A 21,683-nucleotide genomic window follows, 5' to 3' on the forward strand; every position below is an offset into this window, starting at 1 on the left:
ATTTGATACATTGAATTATATTTTTGCGGCTTTATTGAAATTACGATACAATATTTAAAAAATAATTTAAATTTCCACTGTTGTCAAGTCTAAGGTAATTCTTATTAAATATAGTATTATTGATTTTAATTTTCAACTCGAAGCGCTCGCTTATTCTCGCTAACTTACTTACAAATACAATGTAGCCGGTTTCGTTTCACGCAACTCAATAAAAGCCCTATTTATAAGATAAATAGGTAAACGAAAATAAACAACACAAAATCTATTAATGCCTTTTATTTCATTCACAAAACACACAATCACGAGGGGCTATGACCGTAACATTACATTTTCATTATTCACTTAAGTTATGACGCAATAGTACGCTGAATTCTTTTCGCGTTGCTAACCTACAATAAATTTTTGGGTGCTTTTCGTCATGGAATGTAGTTATGTCGTTTCTTTTCCCACTGATAAGAAACCGGAGGTATTGGAAAAATACTTAGCGTTTGCTTCATTTATTCGCGTTTCAGCTGCTTGTGGGTTGACGATTTCAAGACCCTGAAACAATGAAAAAAAAAATTAAAAATGATCCTTCGAGCCTGAAATTTAGAGCCCAAAATTCATTCGCTGGTTTTTCTTAGGTCTGAAATACTTCCTTGAAAACAAGTAACAGATTTTAACACTCAATATAGGAAACGTTCTATATGTATTCATATTTATGATTCATTAAATTGAAAATTTTTAGTCAATGACTCGACTAAAAATTTTGTTATGTAAAAATCTTAACAACGATTTGTATTTATATTTTTATCTGTACTTTCTTCTCTTTTTAAATTTAGTGAATTATAAACTAATAAAAGTTTATAGTCAATATTTTGAACATCCAGTAATTTGTCACCATTATTCTCAGTCATCTACAAACTAAAATAAAAATTGATCTGATTTTCGACTTAAACGATGATTGCGGTTTAGTCACGAGAAAAAGCTAAACGACATTCGACAGAATTTGATAGCAATATCCGTAGCTTCGTTTACGTTCTCTAGCCATTCCAAACTATTATCATTTAGATCTGTGATTACTTGAGGCGATGTTTCAGCTTCGTCATACACAAGTAGATAAGTAAGGCAATTGCTCACGATGACTTTTCATTTATTCGTAAAAGTGCGACGCGTTGCTAGCCTGTGGATGATTAGACGTTGCGCCTGTCACTGTTATAGCGTATCGTCTGTTCATGAATTATTTTTCAAAGTTTTAAAAAGCCACATACGTTTTTTTGCGTCACGAAATTTAAAAATAAAAAGCGGTGCGTTTTTTATTGTTGATGAGTAATTATAAATAATAAATTCCATCTCACGTTTTAACACACAATAGAGATTAGACTACTTTTAATGAAATAATATATTTATAAAACTTAATTTATAAAATATTCATGAAAAACCACCACCATCATATTAATTTTCTTAGGAAAAATAAATAAATAGATATTTAATATAATGTCATTCACGTTCACATCGTTCCATTGCCTAAGTAATTAAGTAAAGTTAATTACTAAGATGAATTAGTGTCTTATCTGTCAATTAAATCTGATTGGATGACTCCGAATTATTACATAAATAAACCAATATGCATTCGATCTCGAAATATTCATATTTATAATTCAAATCTATGAAAAATAAGGTTAATACTGGAAGCCGTGTGATAGTTTTGAAATATTTAAATGATTACACAATTTATACAAGAATCGATGAATAGTGTAATATTTATAGCGATGCTTTAGATTTAATGCGTATTTTAGGAAAATATGTAGCATTAAAGTTATCATAAAAAAGTAAGACAAAAAAGGTTGTGACGGCACATACAGACACACAATACAGGTACAGACAATACAACATTATGTCATTTATAACAATATGTGTATATTTCATCATCATCATCATCAGCCGGTGTTCGTCTTCTACTGAACACAGACTTCTGCTAGGCTACCGAGCCTGATCTTTAGCTTCCAATCAACGTCAGCCATTTTTCGTCTATCCTGCCACTAAGCCTGACGACGTCCCCCTCACATTTGCTAAGACTCGGTCTCAAGAACTCAATTTTTTAGCAATTAATTGTTATACGCTAATAGCTCATATTATCACGTTTCAATCAATTAAAAAATTTATATAAAGTACGAATGCACATGCCTAATTCAAAGAGGCTTTAAAAAGCGCTTTGGAATTGACTCTCACGTCAGATTTGTGTATATATCTAGTGTTCAACGTGATGCTACCAACGGACCGGAACGTTGATTCTACCGAGCTGAATAATATGCGGTATATTGATTTAAGTAAGAATAATTTCCAGTAAGTGTATACCTATGTTAGAGTATAGCGCAAAAACATAAAAATGCATCATACAGTATTACGATGTATCTCACTAATATTAAACTGCGCAAGTTTGAGTGTCTGTATATTTGTTACTTAACAACGCCAAAACTACTGAACGGATTGAAATGCCGCTTGGCACGTACTTTACATATTCCGAAATGGAGTATAAATACGATGATTTCACTGGTGGTAGGGCTTTGTGCAAGCTCGTCTGGGTAGGTACCACCCACTCATCAGATATTCTACCGCAAAACAGCAATACTTGATATTGTTGTGTTCCGGTTTGAAGGGTGAGTGAGCCAGTGTAATTACAGGCACAAGGGACATAAAATCTTAGTTCCCAAGGTTGGTGGCGCATGGGCTATAAGCGATGGTTGACATTTCTTAGAATGCCAATGTCTAAGGGCGTTTGGTGACCACTTACCATCAGGTGGCCCATATGCTCGTCCACCTTCCTATTCTATAAAAAAAAAAAAAGATGATCTTTAGAAATTTAATTTTAATAAAAAAAAATACTATATTTAAATTACGCCTGGGTTTTTAGACTTATAACTATATTATACTATACTTTATATAAAATAAAAAATAATTTAATAAATTGTTTATTTAAAATAAGACTATTATAATTAAGAATACCAATTTCAAAGTACACGACTATAAATAAACAAAATCTATATACATAGCTAAATACCTCCATGGTATGAAGGTACGATCATTTTAGTTCCTCTATAGTCATAAACACTACTGAAGACCGCATATCCTACAACGTTGCAAGCGCATAATCTTAAATGATTGCTATCTTCTAACGGTGATGAAGCCCGACGACTCGTACTTGGACCAAAGGTTGGCCAATAATACATATTAAACAACTACCATATCACATTATACAAAAATAATCAGTCAAAGAATTACGTGACGAAACAACAATGAGTAACTTGTGGCGTTACAGATCAACGCGTGGGCTAATTTTATTTCATATAAAAAGACAAACATTTGCAACAATAGCAATCTATGCCGAATTATAAATAAAGAACTATATATTTTCGATATACTGTGATCGTTGGCAGTACCGAATTTAGGTTGTTGTATAAATGTCAGTGTAGATAATTGTTTAATCTCGCAATATCCGTATGAATTTTTGCTTTTCTTAAAACTTTGGACGAAACCATGTCCAATTCGACCAACATTTGCAATGATATCGGACGTTAAACCCATCGTAACCCGTGTAACGAGGCCCTGGCTAAGTATGTGTGCTTTAATGGCACCCTGTTTCCTTAGGTCGTTAACACTTCGGAATTGTAAGATTTAACACAATTGTATTGAAAACCGCAGGTATGAGGAACTGCGAGATAAGTATCATTAAAGAGATAAAAGACATAAATGGTTTATACGAGATTACAAACATTCATATAGCCTTGGTTTGTTATTTATTTACTTGTAACAAATTTTAATATACAATTGATTCGATTAATAATTCAAATAAAAACTAAATGCTGGTTAAGGTTAATTGATAATTAAAATTGAATGAAGATAATAATATACAACAAAGATGCAGGACATTTTTTGTTATTATTTAAATTGCAGAATTAGTGTTTATCTTATTAAATAAACTAACAAGAAATAGAATAACGAAATAAGAAATGTAATAGAGATTCGAAGTAACTAGATTCAACAGTTACAAGTGTTCAGAGCAATCATAACCGAGCGAGCAGTGCACCTTGGGAGGTACATTTACATAAAACTTGTAGCTACATTTGATAGTATGTCAGCGATATACCAAAGGGCGTCATTTCCCTAACACAAATACCAACAGCGAAACCTAAACGGTGAAAGTACTAAACAGATCGTCTGAAATACAAATAGGCTATTTTCTCGCTCACTTACATGCAGCTTGTAAATGATCACTCCATTATGGTTTCAGCTAAATGTGAATAACCTAAAAATAAACCAAGTGAACATTGCCGGCATAGTGCAGATTTCTACTTTCCTAATGAACTTAAAATATTACATTTGCTCCAGTACATAATATTAACGATACAGCCCATCATATTGAAGAAAGCATCGTTATATTTTATGGTCTATAAATTTCTTTATTTTCAAACAAACGGTAGAAAACTTGTACTTTGATTAGGATATTTAAGTCGAATACGATGAACTCACGGAACGTAATATTTATGTATTTCAAATTTTCAAGTTTGTCTGTACGTTGCTAAAATATTTAACGATAACAAAAAAAATGCACACACATGCAAGGTATGTACGAAATGTATGTTTGTATATATATATTTTCGGGTGTAGACCCGAAAATGCAAATATTGTGCGATGCCATATCACCAGACGCCGAGTTTTATTTTGGTGCAAAATAAAAAATATATATTCTAATTCGTGGTCAGATGTTTTGTTACTCTTTTAGCTACTTTTTTTAATCAAAACCGATGTAGTTTTAAAAGAAATGAAGACTTACTTCAGTCAAGTTTTATATATATAACAAAACAGGTTTTTGGGATTTCTTTCATATTTTGGAATACAGTCAAAGTCAAAAATCGTTATTCAATATATAAACATTATAAAATTTCAAAAAATATATCAGCAGTTCGTAATGAAACACCTCAGAGCTGAGAACAACTGGCGAAAGAAATTCAACGGCATTTTTATGTATTTTTTTACAACGATAGTTTTTTACAGTACAATTATTCATATTTCTATTTGAAACGGTCTCGAAGCAATCGTTTCATCCCAATGTGTGTTTTCATCTAAAAACTCATTAGTTTTATAATATCCAATTAACTCACAAACGTTCAAACATTTTTTTAGAATTTTGCTATAAGACATTAATTAGATTAATAGATTGATAAAATAAACTCTGTTTCATTCATCGGAAACTTTAGTTTAAACGTTTAGGTTTTTGTCAATATTTGCCATACGGAATCAACTTAAACCAAAGATTGTTAAAGTAGAATTGTATATTATTGTATATATTCGCCGAAATCGAAAAAAAATATATAATACGACTCATCGTAATGATACGTAATTTAAAAAAAAAACATTTATCGAAACAAATTCATTTATTGATTTTATTGACTTGAAAGTCGACCGGAATTCGATAGCCTTGTGTGAAAGAGAGAATATGGTGTTCTGTAGTTGTTAAATGCCAGTTAGTATAATTAATAAGACTCCGCATGTTTAATGTGCTCAAGGGCTAGATTAACAATAGATAAAAAATTATTATCTTCGCCAATTTAACTAATAACTTACACAAGTACATGTTGTTTGTTTCACTAACTTCAGAAATTAACTTAAATCTGTTATGTTTATTTAAAAAATAAATTTAAGTAGGCTCTTATAAGCTTTTTTGAATCGTCATTTCAAAAGATTAAATTAAATTTAAAGTTACAATATTTAAGGGAACAGCGTATTGTTTTTATTTTGATATGAAATAATAATAGAGAAAAATTCAGGAATGTTTAAAAAATTATATGACAGTTATTTCTGCGTACAATAAAATTGAGTGCGAAGAACAAAATTGAGTCCGGTCTGTTAAGAAGAACGAAAGTAACATCGCTATATACTTTACAATAATAATAATCAATGGGATAATAATCATTCAAAGGTAAATGTTTATGTATTCATTTATAAAATCAAATCATTTATATTTACCTATCAAAATCTGATAAACAGTCCAGAATATTTTCTTATTTACTTTCTTCTATTTTCAGAATAAATCTTTTATTTGCTTTTCACTAAATTACATTGTGAAAGCAAAGTTATATTTATTATTATAATTAAACTCGTTAACGCAATTAGTATGATAAAATGTATGAAAATATTAATGTATTCTAAGCGTTGTTAATTTTTGTAAATCCGACATTAGTTTCTTAATACAACTTAACAAACACACATTTAATTTTAATTGACGTATTAAGAATGCTTAGATAAAAATATTTATAATAATTATCTTGACCTGACAACCTTGAATAAAAAAGTCAACCGACACTTATGTTAAGCTCTCCCAAATGAAATAACAGCCTGTTTATGTCCCGCAGATGGGCTAAGACCTTATCTCCTACTCAAGAAAAATGTTTAGTGCTTATTTCAAACCGCTGTTCCAACGCGAGTTGATTAGCTCATGAGGCAGAATTTCATCCGACGAGTAGAAATTTCCCTACAATGTGGTCCTTTATTGGAGCACAAGATGAATTATAAACACAAATTAAACACATTAAAACGCAGCGGTGCTTGCCTTTGAACCCGCAACTATCGGTCAAGATTCACACAATCATCATTCATTATTTCATATTCATTGGGCCATTTCTGCTATTTCCCGCTTAACATTTTATTATTATTATAATTTCATACCCAAACTATATAATACGTACTTATTAATTAGGTAAGAAAATACAAATGTATTATAGAACTGATATAGCTGAACATGAATCCCAAGTCACCGGTTAAACCCGAGCGTTCGTAAAAGCTTATTGTTAATCGTATTACTTCAATAAAATTTTATTTCTTCTGAACAGGTATTTGCGCAGTAATGGAAACGCGTTTTTTACTGGCTATATAGACCCAGCTTGAGACTGAAGTACGTTCTTTTAAACCTCTAATATATTTAAAGCAGTTTTTTAACTATGTCTGATAAATTAATCGGTAAAAGTATCAATCGACTCATTATGTAAAATTTCACTTATAATTTCATTAAAATATATCAAATAATTTCAGTGTGATGTAAACATTAAATATTTGAAAAAAAAATTATATTAAAAGTAATATCCGCCATGATTAATATTTCATATTATGTAGATCACCAAAAAATTTAAAATAAGTTAAAATTGAAGCTAGTTACATTAAGAATGTTTTGAGTTATTTATGCATTTATTACGAATAATTAAAATCGAAATTTCTCTTTCATATGGTAACTCTAATTAAGTATTTAAAAGAAAGCATTTCATGTTTCCATTTATAAAAAAATAAATAAATAAACAATAAGTAATTTACATATTAAATAATCTTTTAAAAAAGAAAACTAATAAAATGACGCAAATAATCGAATGGTCTTTCGTGCTGGATTATTTAAAACACACATTACTCATTAGTTTCTTATGACACTATAATTGTTCGATCGTTATTACGAACAAAAAACCACACATGCCGAGAAGATTCATTATCTCTATAAAATACATAGTCGAGTGTGCATATTAAGAATGCGTGAGATAATGTCCCCATTATGATGTTACGATGACAATGGAACTCGCTAACCGCGTACAACGACATAGATTCTAACAATTGTTGAAGTGTTTATGTAATGTACTTTTTAGACGTACAATTCATTGATATGTTTACGTACAAGATGCAGTAATTAACTAAAAATTACTGTAGAGTTATAATCTTTTAACACTAGCAAGCATTTTTCTCACGATGTAAACTTCTTTTTTTTATTGTGATACTAATTAAGGCTTGAAATTTCTAAACTGAGTTGTTATTTAAGAGAAGTCTCGCTTTTATATAGTTTTTATATCATATGCAGACGAGTTTTATGGCCTTTTAATGAAAAATAATGTTGGTAGTTTATTTGACACCTTTTTGAAATAGGTTTTGAGTTATTACAATGAAACAGTGAATATATCTGTGAGTGTCCTTATGACCGATTCGGCCACGACAGCCATCCCAACGGAATCTGGCCAATTACAGCAGGTGATAATTAAATGCACACATGTGCACAAGCGCAAGTGCACTCTCTTTTCCCTCACATTCATAACTCCGGGAAGATAGCGATCCGACAAGACAGCTGTCCTCAACAGGCGCGGGACAAATGGGTTTACGTGCTTTCCGAGACACAGGAGTGCAAAACATTGTCGATTTTTAAATTCATAAACTCGGGATATAGAACAGTATACTACAGTATTATTTAAGGGACGACGCAGATGGATCATATTTGTATGGTATCAATTTTGTAGCTCAAAAGCATATTACATAATAACGGTAATCAGGGGATATATCTGCAATCCGGGTATTCTACTGTGCGCCTAACGAATATTATTCATCGTATCGAACGAATATAATCGTCGTTGGCTGCCGCGGTTAATTGTTACACCGAGGTGTAAGACTGCACAGACCCTGCACATCATCAATCGGGTTGTCGAAAAATAAAAATTTATGTTTTATATGAATGTAAGTAGAACAACTAGATTGTATTATAAAATAATGAGACTGCACTATATCATTAAGATTGGCCTGTAATGATAATTTTAAGATGTAAAATAAATAAAACACATTTGTATATTTTTCCTTAAATACAAAGTTGTAATCGATTGTAACCTTTATTTGCATTTACAAGATAATCTTGTATATCTACAAACAATATACGGTGCGGTGTAAAAGACTATAGACCTTGAAAAAAAAGGCCTGGCCGTTTCAAATTATTGTAAACAATAATTGTTTTAAATGTAAAAACGAAAACAATAAAACCGCTGAGTCATTTTCGCCCGTTCTACTCAAATCTCAGATATTTCAAAAATATGCTTCTATTTAAAACAGTCATTGACTATCGTTCATTTTTATGAAGAGAATAATTTCACGATGAAAAGGTCTCGAATAGTCAAATAATATATCAGACCTTCGCTATAAAATTTTTAGTTTCATCTTACATTATGTAGGAAAAACAGTTAGTAACAGTTAACCTATCCGATATTGCCGTATTTGACTCGATCTATAGTTCAATCTGCGGAGCGAATATTTTACGCTGTTATAACCACTAAACGATGCTATCAAGCTACTTTATTATCGTATCGTGCTGATTTCCAACAAGCCTTTTGTGATTACGGAACCGCTCTGATTTATATCAGTTTAATTTCTCCCTTAAAGGTCATAAAGGCTTTTATCTCAATCACAACCTCAATAGCTTAATGTCATACTTACCACCTAGCAACTGACAGTCGCAGGTTCAATACTACCCTGGGCTATCGTCCCCACTCTTATCGTACTTGAAACACATTTATACAATTAATTGGTTCGTGAGGAAAATTGGAAGTCAGTTTACGCCTGCGGCTTCTCCCGTGCGTAAGGGCCTCATCGCCATAAAACTCCCTTGACAGGTTCTAGATACCCTACATCCTTTTATGTACCCCTGACAATGTTTATGCAAAATTTCATTTGAAAGGTTGACTAGCTAAGACGCGAAATCCTAACAAACAAATAACCAAACTCACGTGATTCTTCTCCAATATTTAATTCTCAGCTTTTGCTTTTGAATTGCCATTTATAGCTATTTTAAAGACAATCTTTGTCCCTTGATTAGTGTTAGGAATATGTCAAATCATTAAAAAGTACTAAATTGTCTATGGTGTCATCCTAATATCTCTGATTAGTCTAGCGTAAGGCTACATGTGAGTAAGGTCTATGTCAGTTAGCTCAGTCACAATTAACACGTAACTAGTGTATAATTAAATAAACAATAACAGCCTGCGAATGTCCCACTGCTGGGCTAAGGCCTCCTCTCCCTTTTTTGAGGAAAAGGTTTGGAGCATATTCCACCACGCTGCTTCATAAACATGTGGTCGAATGTCAGTGAAATTCGACACATGCAGGTTTTCCTTCACCGTAAAGCACGAGATGAATTATAAAAGTAATTAAGCACATGAAAATTTAGAAATGCTTGCCCGGGTTTCAACTAACGATCATCGGTTAACATTCACGCGTTATTACCACTAGGCTATCTCGGCTTTTTTTTAAATTTAAAATATAAACATTTTATTACAAAAAAAAAACAAGGCAAGGGACTAATGGTAACAATAATTAGTCTTTAATGGTCTCATTACGTACTCCTAGAAATACCTCAACTACATTCATAAAAACTCAATATTATCGTTTCAGTAATGTCTTAGTAATAACACAGTCATGTCACGGTCCGGAGCAGCGTCGATTTAAAGGCTAGAGGAGTCGAGTTACTGACCTGCAAAGGCGTGAAGGCGACCGAGGACGCGGTACCAGAAACCTGTCTCCGTATACTGGTGGCTCCGCCGTATTGCTGGTTCTGCTTTTGGAGATTTTTCTGTAACGTTTTACTGATTCGAACTTTGGTCTTCTCGTCAATCTGCGGTAGACGAACGCGTCCGGTCCCTGATTTGCCGATAGTACCACGCGTGTATCCCAGGTCTTCTTGGTAGGCGTCGTCCTCGATCTGCGGAAGTTATTGCTTTTGATCATAATTGTATATAATTAACATAAGTAAGATAAGTATATCTCGATTAAAGTTACTAATAACGAAATATTTCCACAATGCTATATTTCCACTGTGTCGATTGATAAAAAAATTTAACAAAACATACTGTATAATAAAAATTATACAGTAACTAAAAACTTAATTAGTCCTATAATTTTATAAATTAAAGTGAAAAAATGTAAGTTCATAATGCGGATGTACTTATATTTGAATTGATTAAGTACCGCTATATCAGTTCGTGTATATTATAAATAGCAATGCATAAATGCGATTGAATAGTATCGTCAAGCAGGTCACGATTAACCCAATTTTCATAAAACGATGACGTCATAAATATTTTCCTTAAACATAGATATTTTGGGAAGTACATATATATTTCATGTGTCTATTTAATTTGATGTGTCTGTTTTTTAGTACCAGACAGTAATAACAATCTCAATTTTAGGATCTATTGTTGAGTGAACAAGTTTTTCATTGGACTCTTATTCTTGACTCCAAATGTTAGTATTACCGCAGATTAAGTTTTAAGGCCTCCAAAGTTATATTGTGTGTTCAAATATATGTGTAATATTTGTGTATGTGTTTTTGTAAATTATGTTTCTTTCACTTAATATATCTCGAAGAGAAATGGTGATATCAACTCGACACTGATTCCATCTGACGCGTAATTACGTACGTATTAATAGCTCATTAAGTTTTTATTTAATGAACTTTGGTTGTTAGTCTTTTAATTAATGATTTAACGTACGTATTCGCAGCACATTAAGTAACTTAATGTTTAGCAGTTTGTCTTTTAATTACTTTATTAATAATAAAAAATCATTACTACATATATAAAACAAAGTCCCCACGGCCGAGTTTGTATGTCTGAATGCGATGAACTCAACACCACAGAACGGATATTCATATGGTTTTTACCAATGGAGGGTTTTTTATATAGAATGGGAAGGCGGACGAGCATATTTTTTTTATAGAATAGGAAAGCGGACGAGCATATGGACCACCTGATAGTAAGTGGTCCCCAACGCCCTTAGACATTGGCATTGTAAGAAATGTCAACCATCACTTACATATCCAATGAGCCACCAACCTTGAGAACTAAGATTTTATGTCTCTTGTGCCTGTAATTACACTGGCTCACTCACCCTTCAAAACCGGAACACAACAATATCAATTATTGCTGTTTTGCGGTAGAATATCTGATGAGTGGGTGGTACCTACCCAGACGAGCTTGCACAAAGCCCTACCACCAGTAAAAGGTAATTTATGAGAAAGGCTTAGGAATAAAATTCTTTAAAGTTTTGTATAAAATTGATGAAAACTGACGATGATTGATGAAGATGCCGGAAAAAAACATGCCGTTTGGGAGCTTTACTGACATGTAAACCAATAGAGTTAAATGTATTACGATATACACATATTCCAATACACCTTATTACAATTTTATATCTTTAAAGACTATAGTCATCCATAGCAATTAAAACTGGATGACTATAGTTTTTAAAGGTATAAAATTTGAAGTTGATGTAATCCCAGACAGTTCGTATTAAAATAACATAATTTAGTTTTAACATGAAATAGTTATATAAAAATAATCATAAACGAATGCAGCATAAATATTGTGTGATCTCTACCAATTATCTAAATAAAAAAAAATTTACAGATATTCTTGCAAACGTAAATGCCGCACATGTTCGTATCAACATGCATTTGGTGCACGCGAGCCAACGGGCCGTCGTACGTCCGTGCTTCACCAGTTCGAGTTCCGGTCTATTTGAAGTAAGCGAAAAAAACACTATTTGAAATTCTGCTCATCTGCCGCGACCAGCCAACCGTGACGTCACATTTATAACCAGCCACATGAAACGGCAAACATCGGTAATAATTACCGTAATCGTAATGATAAATGTTATTTGCATGCTGGTTTGTTAACGTTGGCAATATTGTTCTCGTGCTTACGATTATACTAACTAATAAATTACTTGAATTAAGATTACGTGTCTTATGTATTGTAAGTTGTGCAGTTGTTACGGCTATACTTAATTGTGACTTATAAAATTAATTTATTCAACTATTGAAGCAACTTTGTGCGTTACTACACCGACACGAATCGAGGAAGTCAGATGAAGAGAATAGGGGCACCGCTAATGAGATTTGAAATAAATTAAAAGCTTAATAATCTTTAAACGAAATGTCTGAATATCGTCCTCTAATTGGCACAATTCTGGATAGAACCAACTTTAACCGCTACATTCCAGTACAAAATGACAGATTAAAACTTAAGAAATTCTCCCGACAATTACTAGAAAAGCAATTGTAGAATTAAACGGTAAATAGCTCTTGAATATCTCAGTGTAGATGTAGTTTAGATGTAGTGAAGTGTTTGCCAAAGAACGTACAATCCTCAGTTAGGAAAGGCGTTTTACTATACGCTTGAACATGTTGGCTATTAATTGAAATGAATATTTATTAAAGTTTACAGTATGTAGCGTGTTACTTAATCAGTTATTAGAAATATCTCATTATTTACGTTCGATTCCACTTGTATTTAGAGCAAAATCTTTATGAGATGTTTAATGTTTATTCAATATATAGTGATTTTATTGTTATATTTGTTTTTAATTAAGACTAGCTGTAACCTGTTGAAAAAGCCGAGATGGCCCAGTGGTAAGAACGCGTGAATCTTAACCGATGATCGTGGGTTCAAACCCGGGCAAGCACCACTGAATTTTCATGTGCTTAATTTGTGATTATAATTCATCTCGTGCTTTACGGTGAAGGAAAACATCGTGAGGAAACCTGCATGTGTCTAATTTCACTGAAGTTCTGCCACATGTGAATTCTACCAACCCGCATTGGAGCAGCGTGGTGGAATAAGCTCCAAACCTTCTCCTCAAAAAGAGGAGAGGAGGCCTTTAGCCCAGCAGTGGGACATTCACAGGCTGTTACGGTAGCTGTAACCTGACGTCGCGGACGATATGATTAAGTTTCTATCCCTAAATATTTCTGAAATATTGTGATACTTTGGTAGAATAAACAAATCTTTTTAGAATCATTTTTAAAACATATATAAACCATCGTTTGCTCGTCTTTTTTATTTATTTGGGGTCGTGAGTTGGTTCCCAATCACCATACGGATTAGTAAGACTCTTAAGTACATATATTATTTGACGACGCGTACGTAAGTACATATATTATTTGTGTGAAGACAAAAAAAAACAAGTTAATCGGATCTTATAACATCCACGGGTTGGAATGGGGTGGTTCTATTTTACTCTATCGGAAACCACTCGGCATTCAGACTTACAAACATTTATACTACATATACAATAAAAAAACTAACAGCTTACGTAGATCCTAATTAAAGATCTCAATTTCAATTCTAGACAAGTACTGTTGAGTTTTTATAATTCCTCTTGGACTAAGCAATTATAGATGCTCTAAATCTTATCATTAACAGTTATAGTGTGGACAGAGTTTTCCAGAAAATCGTTAAGTCAACGATTTTCTCTACGAATATGTTGCCACAAATAAGATATAGCTTATAATATACACAGCCAATCAACATGTGACGTTAAAGTTAATCATCAAAACGTCTAGCAGTTTTTGCGTAAAAACAGAGACAGCATACGATGAGACTGACTTCGTCACATAAAGCGAGAAAAAAAATGCAGATCGGTTCTCCAAAATGAAGATACGTTTCAAAAATCTGTTACAAGCAGAAGAGTCGGATGCAGCAGCAGAAGCTGCCACGATTGCTCCACATGAACGTGTCCCGCGTTTCATCAAAACCCAGTTGTTGTAATACAGCGTCACAGAGAAGAGTGTTTCTTTACAGACACCTACAAACGATATAAGCGCTCTCTTCGTCCGGAAGTACGAAGAGGAAAATCACAAGGGTCCTAAAGAAGAAAGACGTAAGACGATTAATCCCTCCAAACGTAAATGTCGTTGGCGTGGGATTCATGGCATTATCACAAAGACGCTCTTTCTTATCAAGATTCTTATAAAGATCTTTATCATTTATAAAGATAAAAATAGTTTAACAAATAATATTACTATGTAAATTATATAGTTATTAATACGTAGAAGTATAATGTATGAATTAATAGTATATGAATGTAGGAATATGAATTAAAACTAATTTTAAAAAAGCAAAGGCGGAAATGTCTTTGGTATAAAAAAACAAAGCGAAGAGGTTAAGATAAAGGTGGTGAAGATAGTGAAAAAGTTAATGTTATATGTCAATATCTATCCATTTGTCTCTTAGTTCTCATTTTAAAGAATCACAGGATTAGTAAGTTTCCGAAAATCACCTAATTTTTTTGGGTAGGAGTGTGTTGGTAGCTATACTATATCTGTCAATTATTTGCAATTATATTTCAATTAGCTTTCACCCAAGTATAATGGAATTTTCATTACCCAAGACCTTATTTCAGGCATGTATAATTTATATTACGATGGAAACGCAATAATTATCTTGAACTTAATGATTCTAGCCGAGAACAATTACTGTTAAGCCTTTGTCTTGTAGTTGAGGATAATTATTTCTAAATTAATTAACGGTAGTCGATAAAATATAAACTCCTAAAAAGGTTTTTTTTTTGAAAGATTATTTCCGTACTGTTGGTAAAAAAGGTGGCATATTTTTAAATTTAAGTTTATTTATATACTATTGAAATATTTTATTTATTGAAATACTATTTGTTACAACAAATAAAATGTATGATAATTCAATATCATCAATCTTAAATAACTGCATATTGATATTATACATATAATAGTTGCTTTTAAATTTCATAGTTTTTTACTCGTTCAATAAAGTTAATTTTAATCATATGTTCTTAGCAATACCTTAATAAACATGAATTTAATCATTTTAATTAATTTGTGCTTTTACGAAATATTTGAAAGATAAATCTTCAATCTCTTGGTGTTGTTTGTGTTTTAAAATGACTATTTTATTATTATTACTACTAAAGAAAAAGAAAGGCAAATTTTGATGAACTTCAAGTTTATCTTTTAATTGTAAGCTATGCTAATATTTACATATATAGGAGTACAATTCATATATACTAATGGAGACCAAAATAATAATTACGCGTTTACTACGCATTTTAATCAATGATATTGAAAAATTACATGTATTAAAAAAAAACGAATGTAATTTGATCGCGGGACGATTGTAGTCATGGGGGTAAATATGTCATGTTTAAGACAAACGAACTCTGAGATATTTACTGGTGGTAGTGCTTTGTGCAGGCTCGTCTGGGTAGGTACCACCTACTCAATAGATATTCTACCGCAAAACAGCAGTACTTGGTATTGTTGTGTTCCGGTTTGAAGAGTGAGTGAGCCAGTGTAATTACAGCCATAAGACATAATATCTTAGTTCCCAAAGTTGGTGGCGCATTGGCGATGTAAGCGATGGTTGACATTTCTTACAATGTCTATGGGCATTGGTGACCACTTACCATCAGGTAGCCCATATGCACGTCTGCCTACCTATACTATATATACATATATATAAGTATAAAAGATGGTTAGATTTATATTATATGCATAATGACAGTTGAAACTTTAATTTTTGTTTTTTAATATCTGACTAAACGCGTGACGTCATTTGACTCTAATTCGACTCACAGCCGTTATAATTGCAACAAAACACTAACATTAGAGGAAGTTGACAAACAATTTGATTATAAACAATCTACTAACAAATTGTCACTTTGTCGTAATCGAATTGAAACGCAATCGTTGCTGCTTAACCGTTTTCATGTTCTACTAACCCAACGATCCAATTGCGATTCGGTCGAAGTAGGATCGAAATAGAAGCAGTAAAGTATCGTAACCATTGTAAATTATCAGAATTGTCCCGTCCTTACTTATACATTTGCAATGTAAGTGACATTCCTTACATTACCAACACACACACACATCTCTAAATGAGTAATGCGTATGAGCGGTCACACACATAAATTTATTTTCATATGCATTAAATATTTTATACATATAGTATTACGTAATTTTAGTAGTCGTATTTTCGTCTAAAACGTTTTATAATATTTTTAAATATATATGTGTAGTGTAGTGAGTGTGTTTGTCTTCTGGAGTCGAAATCTCGTATGTTTCCATATATTTATCGTTATTCTACAGACAGTAGCGTCACGTAACTATACGCACGCAATATGAGGTACAAGCAATTGATTGCACAGTAATAGATTACGACTGAAACATGGCACCGCGTATACATGTCTGTTTCACTATTATTTTTTTTTTTTTATAGAATAGGAAGGCGTTATATTAATGCATAAACCGGAACACAACAATATCAAGTATTGCTGTTTTGCGGTAGAATATCTGATGAGTGGGTGGTACCTACCCAGACGAGCTTGCACAAAGCCCTACCACCAGTGAACGTAAACGATGCTCGATGCTTAATAATAATAATAATAAAAATATCCTGGGACATTTTTCACACACGGCCATCTGATCCCAAATTAAGCTTGTACAGAGCTTGTGCTATGGAAACCAGACAACTGATATACTAAATAAACTATTTTTCTTTTGTAAATACATACTTATATAGAAAATTACACCCAGACTCAGGACAGACAGACATGTTCGTGCACACAAATATCTGTCCTGGGTGGGAGTCGAACCCACATCCTTCGGCGTGAAAGGCAGGCATCCACCAACCACGCCAACCGGCTCGTCAATCTCAATCAAACTCTTGCTTACGTCCGACTCAAAACATTAAACAGTTAATGCTATAAGTATCGCGCGATGTTATTATTCTTTTTGATAAATACATTTTTGTTTCCTTTATTCCATTTTGTTTGTAAGAACCGAAATAGCTCCTTACATAGAATACGCGGATCTTTTTCAGGCATTACTGACTAACAAGCCAGCACCAAAATCATTCCCAAGATTAGTTGAGTGTTAGCGAAGTCTTCGAAAGATACCCGGGTGGGTGAACCTGATTATATGGGATTCTAAATCTTCGAAATATACCTGGGTGGCGGAACATAGTTATACGGTTTTAATGGTGGTAGAGCTTTGTGCAAGCTCGTCTGGGTAAGTACCACCCATTCAGCAGATATTCTACCGCAAAACAGCCGTACTTGGTATTGTTGTGTTCCGGTTTGAAGGGTGAGTGAGCCAGTGTAAATACAGGCACAAGGGACATAAAATCTTAATTCCCAAGGTTGGTGGCGCATTGCTGATGTAAACGATGGTTAACATTTCTTACAATGTCTATAGGACGCACTCGGCGCCTCGGACACCGGCGAGCCCTACATAACCCTCCCTGTTCCCGTGGGGGAAACGCGTAATACGTTTTTACAGAGTTAAAAAAAGGATATAAGCTATCTCTATTCCAAATTTCATCAAAATCCGTTTATTAGTTTTTACGTGAAAGAGTAAGAAAGATCCATCAATCCTCTCTCATAAGCTTTCCCGTTTATAATATTAGTATTATAATAATACACGAACGAGCCACTGTACACTCACGTCTGCGAAGTTGAGTCGGTTGGCGTTCTTCCTGAACTCCGTCATGGCGTATCGCTCCTTCATCTTGCGCACGCGCTTCCCGCCGCGCTTCTTGCGACTCTGCTCGATCGGCTTCGGCAAAGGCTTCACGAACTTCACAGGCGCCGGCTCCTGGGTCGAAAATGAGACAAAAATACATATAATATCATTATATAGAAAACCATCGTTGAGACACCAAGTACTGCTGTTTTACGGTAGAATGTTTGATGAGTGGGTGGTATCTACGCAGACGACCTTGCACATAGCCAGTAAAAAATAAGTACAATCTAGAGCAAATTCGATTCCATCATTCTATTTTATAGTTTTATTGATTTAGATGTGAATTGGGACAAAGGGTCCGTCGGTCGACATCACCCATATATTGACGTTGCCAGCTATATGAACTAAGATGTTATATGCCTTGTGCCTATAATTACACCGACTCACTCATCCAAACTAATACTTTGCAGTTTGTTTTAGTATAACGCCAATTAGCAACAACTTAATAAATGCTACCTGAATCTCCATCATCTTATTTATTATATAAGTTAATAAAAGTCTTTTATTACATTATGACTTATATGTCAACAATAGTCAAAATAATATAAATATACCTGCAGCTTGTCTAATTTCTTCTCAATACCCTCTCGGAGAGATCGTCCTATACTTCCGTCTGCGCTTTCGTGACACGCGTCGACTCGGGCTGCCAATGTCAGTTTAGTTGATACGAGCTTGGCAGCTTTGTAGCGTAATTCCTATAGAGAATTGATTAATAAAAGCATTAGTAACGTAAATGACATTGTTATTATAACATATTCGCCGATTGGATCACGCTGGCCGCGGGAGGGCGTCGCAAGAGGGGGCCGGAGGAAAGGGAAACACTCGCTTGGTGAATATACCAATAACCTATTACATACAGCCTACTTTAAGTTATGTTCCGAAGAACACTAACAGATACTACATTTTTATATAAATATATACTTACGGGAGATGTATCCTGTACGATTTGAGAGAAATATAGAAATCCAGTATGTGGCAGTGATGCTGCTTGAGAGAATCCTGACAGTGTCTTCTTCTGCTGTCCTAGAGGCAAAACATTACAAGCAGGCATCTTCGATAGTTTTGAAAGGCCACCCGCCACACCAAGGATCTTCGCTGCTGTTGATGCACCTATAATATTTTTTTATACAATGTAAATTTGTACAAAAATGACATGTCATGAAATTATTTAAAATGTTTCATAGAACTTTGTACCTACCCACTATGGCTGTTATATTTGGAGCTATAAATGTCATTCTGCTCTCAACATATTCGTAAATTTTGGATTTGTAGTTGTTTAATTCTGATGCCATATCACATGCTTCGAAGATCTCATGCAGTTCATTGTCCGACAGCAATTTTCTGTGTTTGAAATAATTCATAATAAAATCTAATTTAAATTTAGATGTAATTATTACATAATCAGTAAGTATGCTTCGAAATATGATAACTACTTACTGGTGGTAGAGCTTTGTGCAAGCTCGTCTGGGTAGGTACCACCCACTCATCAGATGTTCTACCACAAAGCAGCAGTACTTGGTATTGTTGTGTTCTGGTTTGAAGAGTGAGTGAGCCTGAGTAATTACAGGCACAAGGGACATAACATCTTAGTTCCCAAGGTTGGTGGCGCATTGGTGATGTAAGCGATGGTTAACATTTCAAACAATGCCATTGTCTATGGGCGTTGGTGACCACTTACCATCAGGTGACCCATATGCTCGTCCGCCTTCCTATTTTAAAAAAAATTATTTATATAAATAAATTATAATTTACTTTTTTTTAAAAAAAAAAAAAACTAATTTTAATAGTAAATTGAATGTTTACTTTTGCAAACTACAAATATTTTTTAATTGCCATTATATAAGATAGTTTAGATTTTTTAGATTTAGATTACAGCCTGTAAATCTCCCAGCCGGGCTAAAACCTCCTCTCCATTTGAGGAGAGAACCTAACTGTGAGCTGTTTCTGGGTGATTAGTGTTATAGAATAGCCGACCTGATACAATCAATTATAATATCTTAATTTTATATGGACAAAAAGCTTATTTTGTGAGCTCATGTGTTTAAATTATATTATTTATGTAAAAATCTAACTACATTTTACATTGGACTGACATAATCATCTAAAAGTATATGTTTTTTTACCCTTGTGTTGTAGATGCCGTGACAGATACAATCATAATAGTTGCTTGAGTTAAGAAACTTTGCAGTGTCTCATTATTCTTAGCTCTATCCAAATCATTACCCAATTCTTTCACAGTTCTTATATACTCCAATGGTGTTATTATCAACGACTCCAGTTCTGGGAACCTTTTTTGGTATTTATCACGAACAAATCTGTGAATAATAGCTGAAAATTTAATATTTTTTAGTTAATTTGCAATTTTATACTAACATTGGGAAACTTTTCTGTGTCTTAAATATATGATTTGACAAACAATTGAGCATTTTATATAGGCATTTAAATAAAATATTAAAGGTAAAAGACCTAAAAGCACTAATCACAACAATAAAATAAATATGCAAAGCAAAAATTAAAAAAAATTTTAAAAAAAATCATAAAAATTACATATGGCTGTATTAGAATATATCATACAAAATCCACTTAACTACTTCAAAATATAAACTTATCTAGTAAACTTACCTATTTCTCCATCAATTTCAACAGCTATGTTATTAGCTTCAACAATCAACTGATACTCAGGATCGGATTCCATCAATCCAGTGACTTCTATTTTCTTTCTATCATTGCCAACATTTTGTTCAATTTCATTTATAACCTAATATATAGATGTTTACATAGTAAATACTTCAATCAATATAAACAGTTTCATTCAATTGTTTTAATCTTATTTTAATTGTTTATCTTTGTGATAAAATACTTTTATAAAAGTTGTGTTTTGTTAAATTGACTTACCCTTTTCAAGCGCTGTGAGTCTCTGAGCTTAGCCAACTCCCTGATAGACACATTTTTTATTTCTTCCTCTTTTGGTATAACTGGAAATGGTGCAGTAAATTCATGAGGATCACTATTACTAATTTGGTTTTCATATATAGCTTCTAAATCTCCATCATCATTTTCCTCTAAATCTGCTAGTAATTCGTCAGCTAAGGACATCTTTAGTTACACTGAAGTAAACCTTTTTTTTTTCTTCTTCTTCTTCTGGTGTGTTTCTAGAAAAAGCTTTTGCTTTATTATGTTTTATATGTTTATTATGTTTTGGCAATTTATTGTTCCGAATTATGGTTCATGAATTAACTTACGGTAATGACTTTAAATTAATGTCAACTGTCAAGCTCAGTGTACATAGGTAATCACTACGTCGGTTCATCCCACAGAACACTTTTACTAAGAGAGTTGGTTGGTCCTGTCAACTTGTCAAATAACTTTATCTTATATATACGTTTTTAAGGATTAAATTTTCTCATTATTTAAAGGGCATTAATTAAGTCTAGCTATACATCCTGGTGAATGTGTCAAACTCTAAAGTCAAGGATATTTACTGCATGGCAATAACTATATTATTCCTTAATCTTTAGTTTATATA

At 33.0% G+C, this 21,683-nt stretch overlaps 1 protein-coding gene across 1 annotated transcript; it reads right to left on the minus strand.

Moving 5' to 3' along the window:
- Positions 1–260: 260 nt before the first annotated feature.
- LOC126770012 (U4/U6 small nuclear ribonucleoprotein Prp31) lies at positions 261–21,390 on the minus strand. Its single transcript, XM_050489117.1, has 9 exons — positions 21,053–21,390; positions 20,780–20,915; positions 20,281–20,485; positions 19,356–19,498; positions 19,083–19,267; positions 18,712–18,852; positions 18,080–18,229; positions 10,298–10,525; positions 261–540 (listed from the first exon to the last, which is right to left on the minus strand). Exons 1-9 carry the CDS (start codon positions 21,251–21,253, stop codon positions 430–432), a joined length of 1,500 nt encoding a protein of 499 aa, XP_050345074.1. The 5' UTR covers positions 21,254–21,390; the 3' UTR covers positions 261–429.
- Between the last annotated feature and the right edge of the window lie 293 nt (positions 21,391–21,683).

Source organism: Nymphalis io, chromosome 8, assembly GCF_905147045.1.
Source record: "Nymphalis io chromosome 8, ilAglIoxx1.1, whole genome shotgun sequence".
Classification (NCBI taxonomy): domain Eukaryota; kingdom Metazoa; phylum Arthropoda; class Insecta; order Lepidoptera; family Nymphalidae; genus Nymphalis; species Nymphalis io.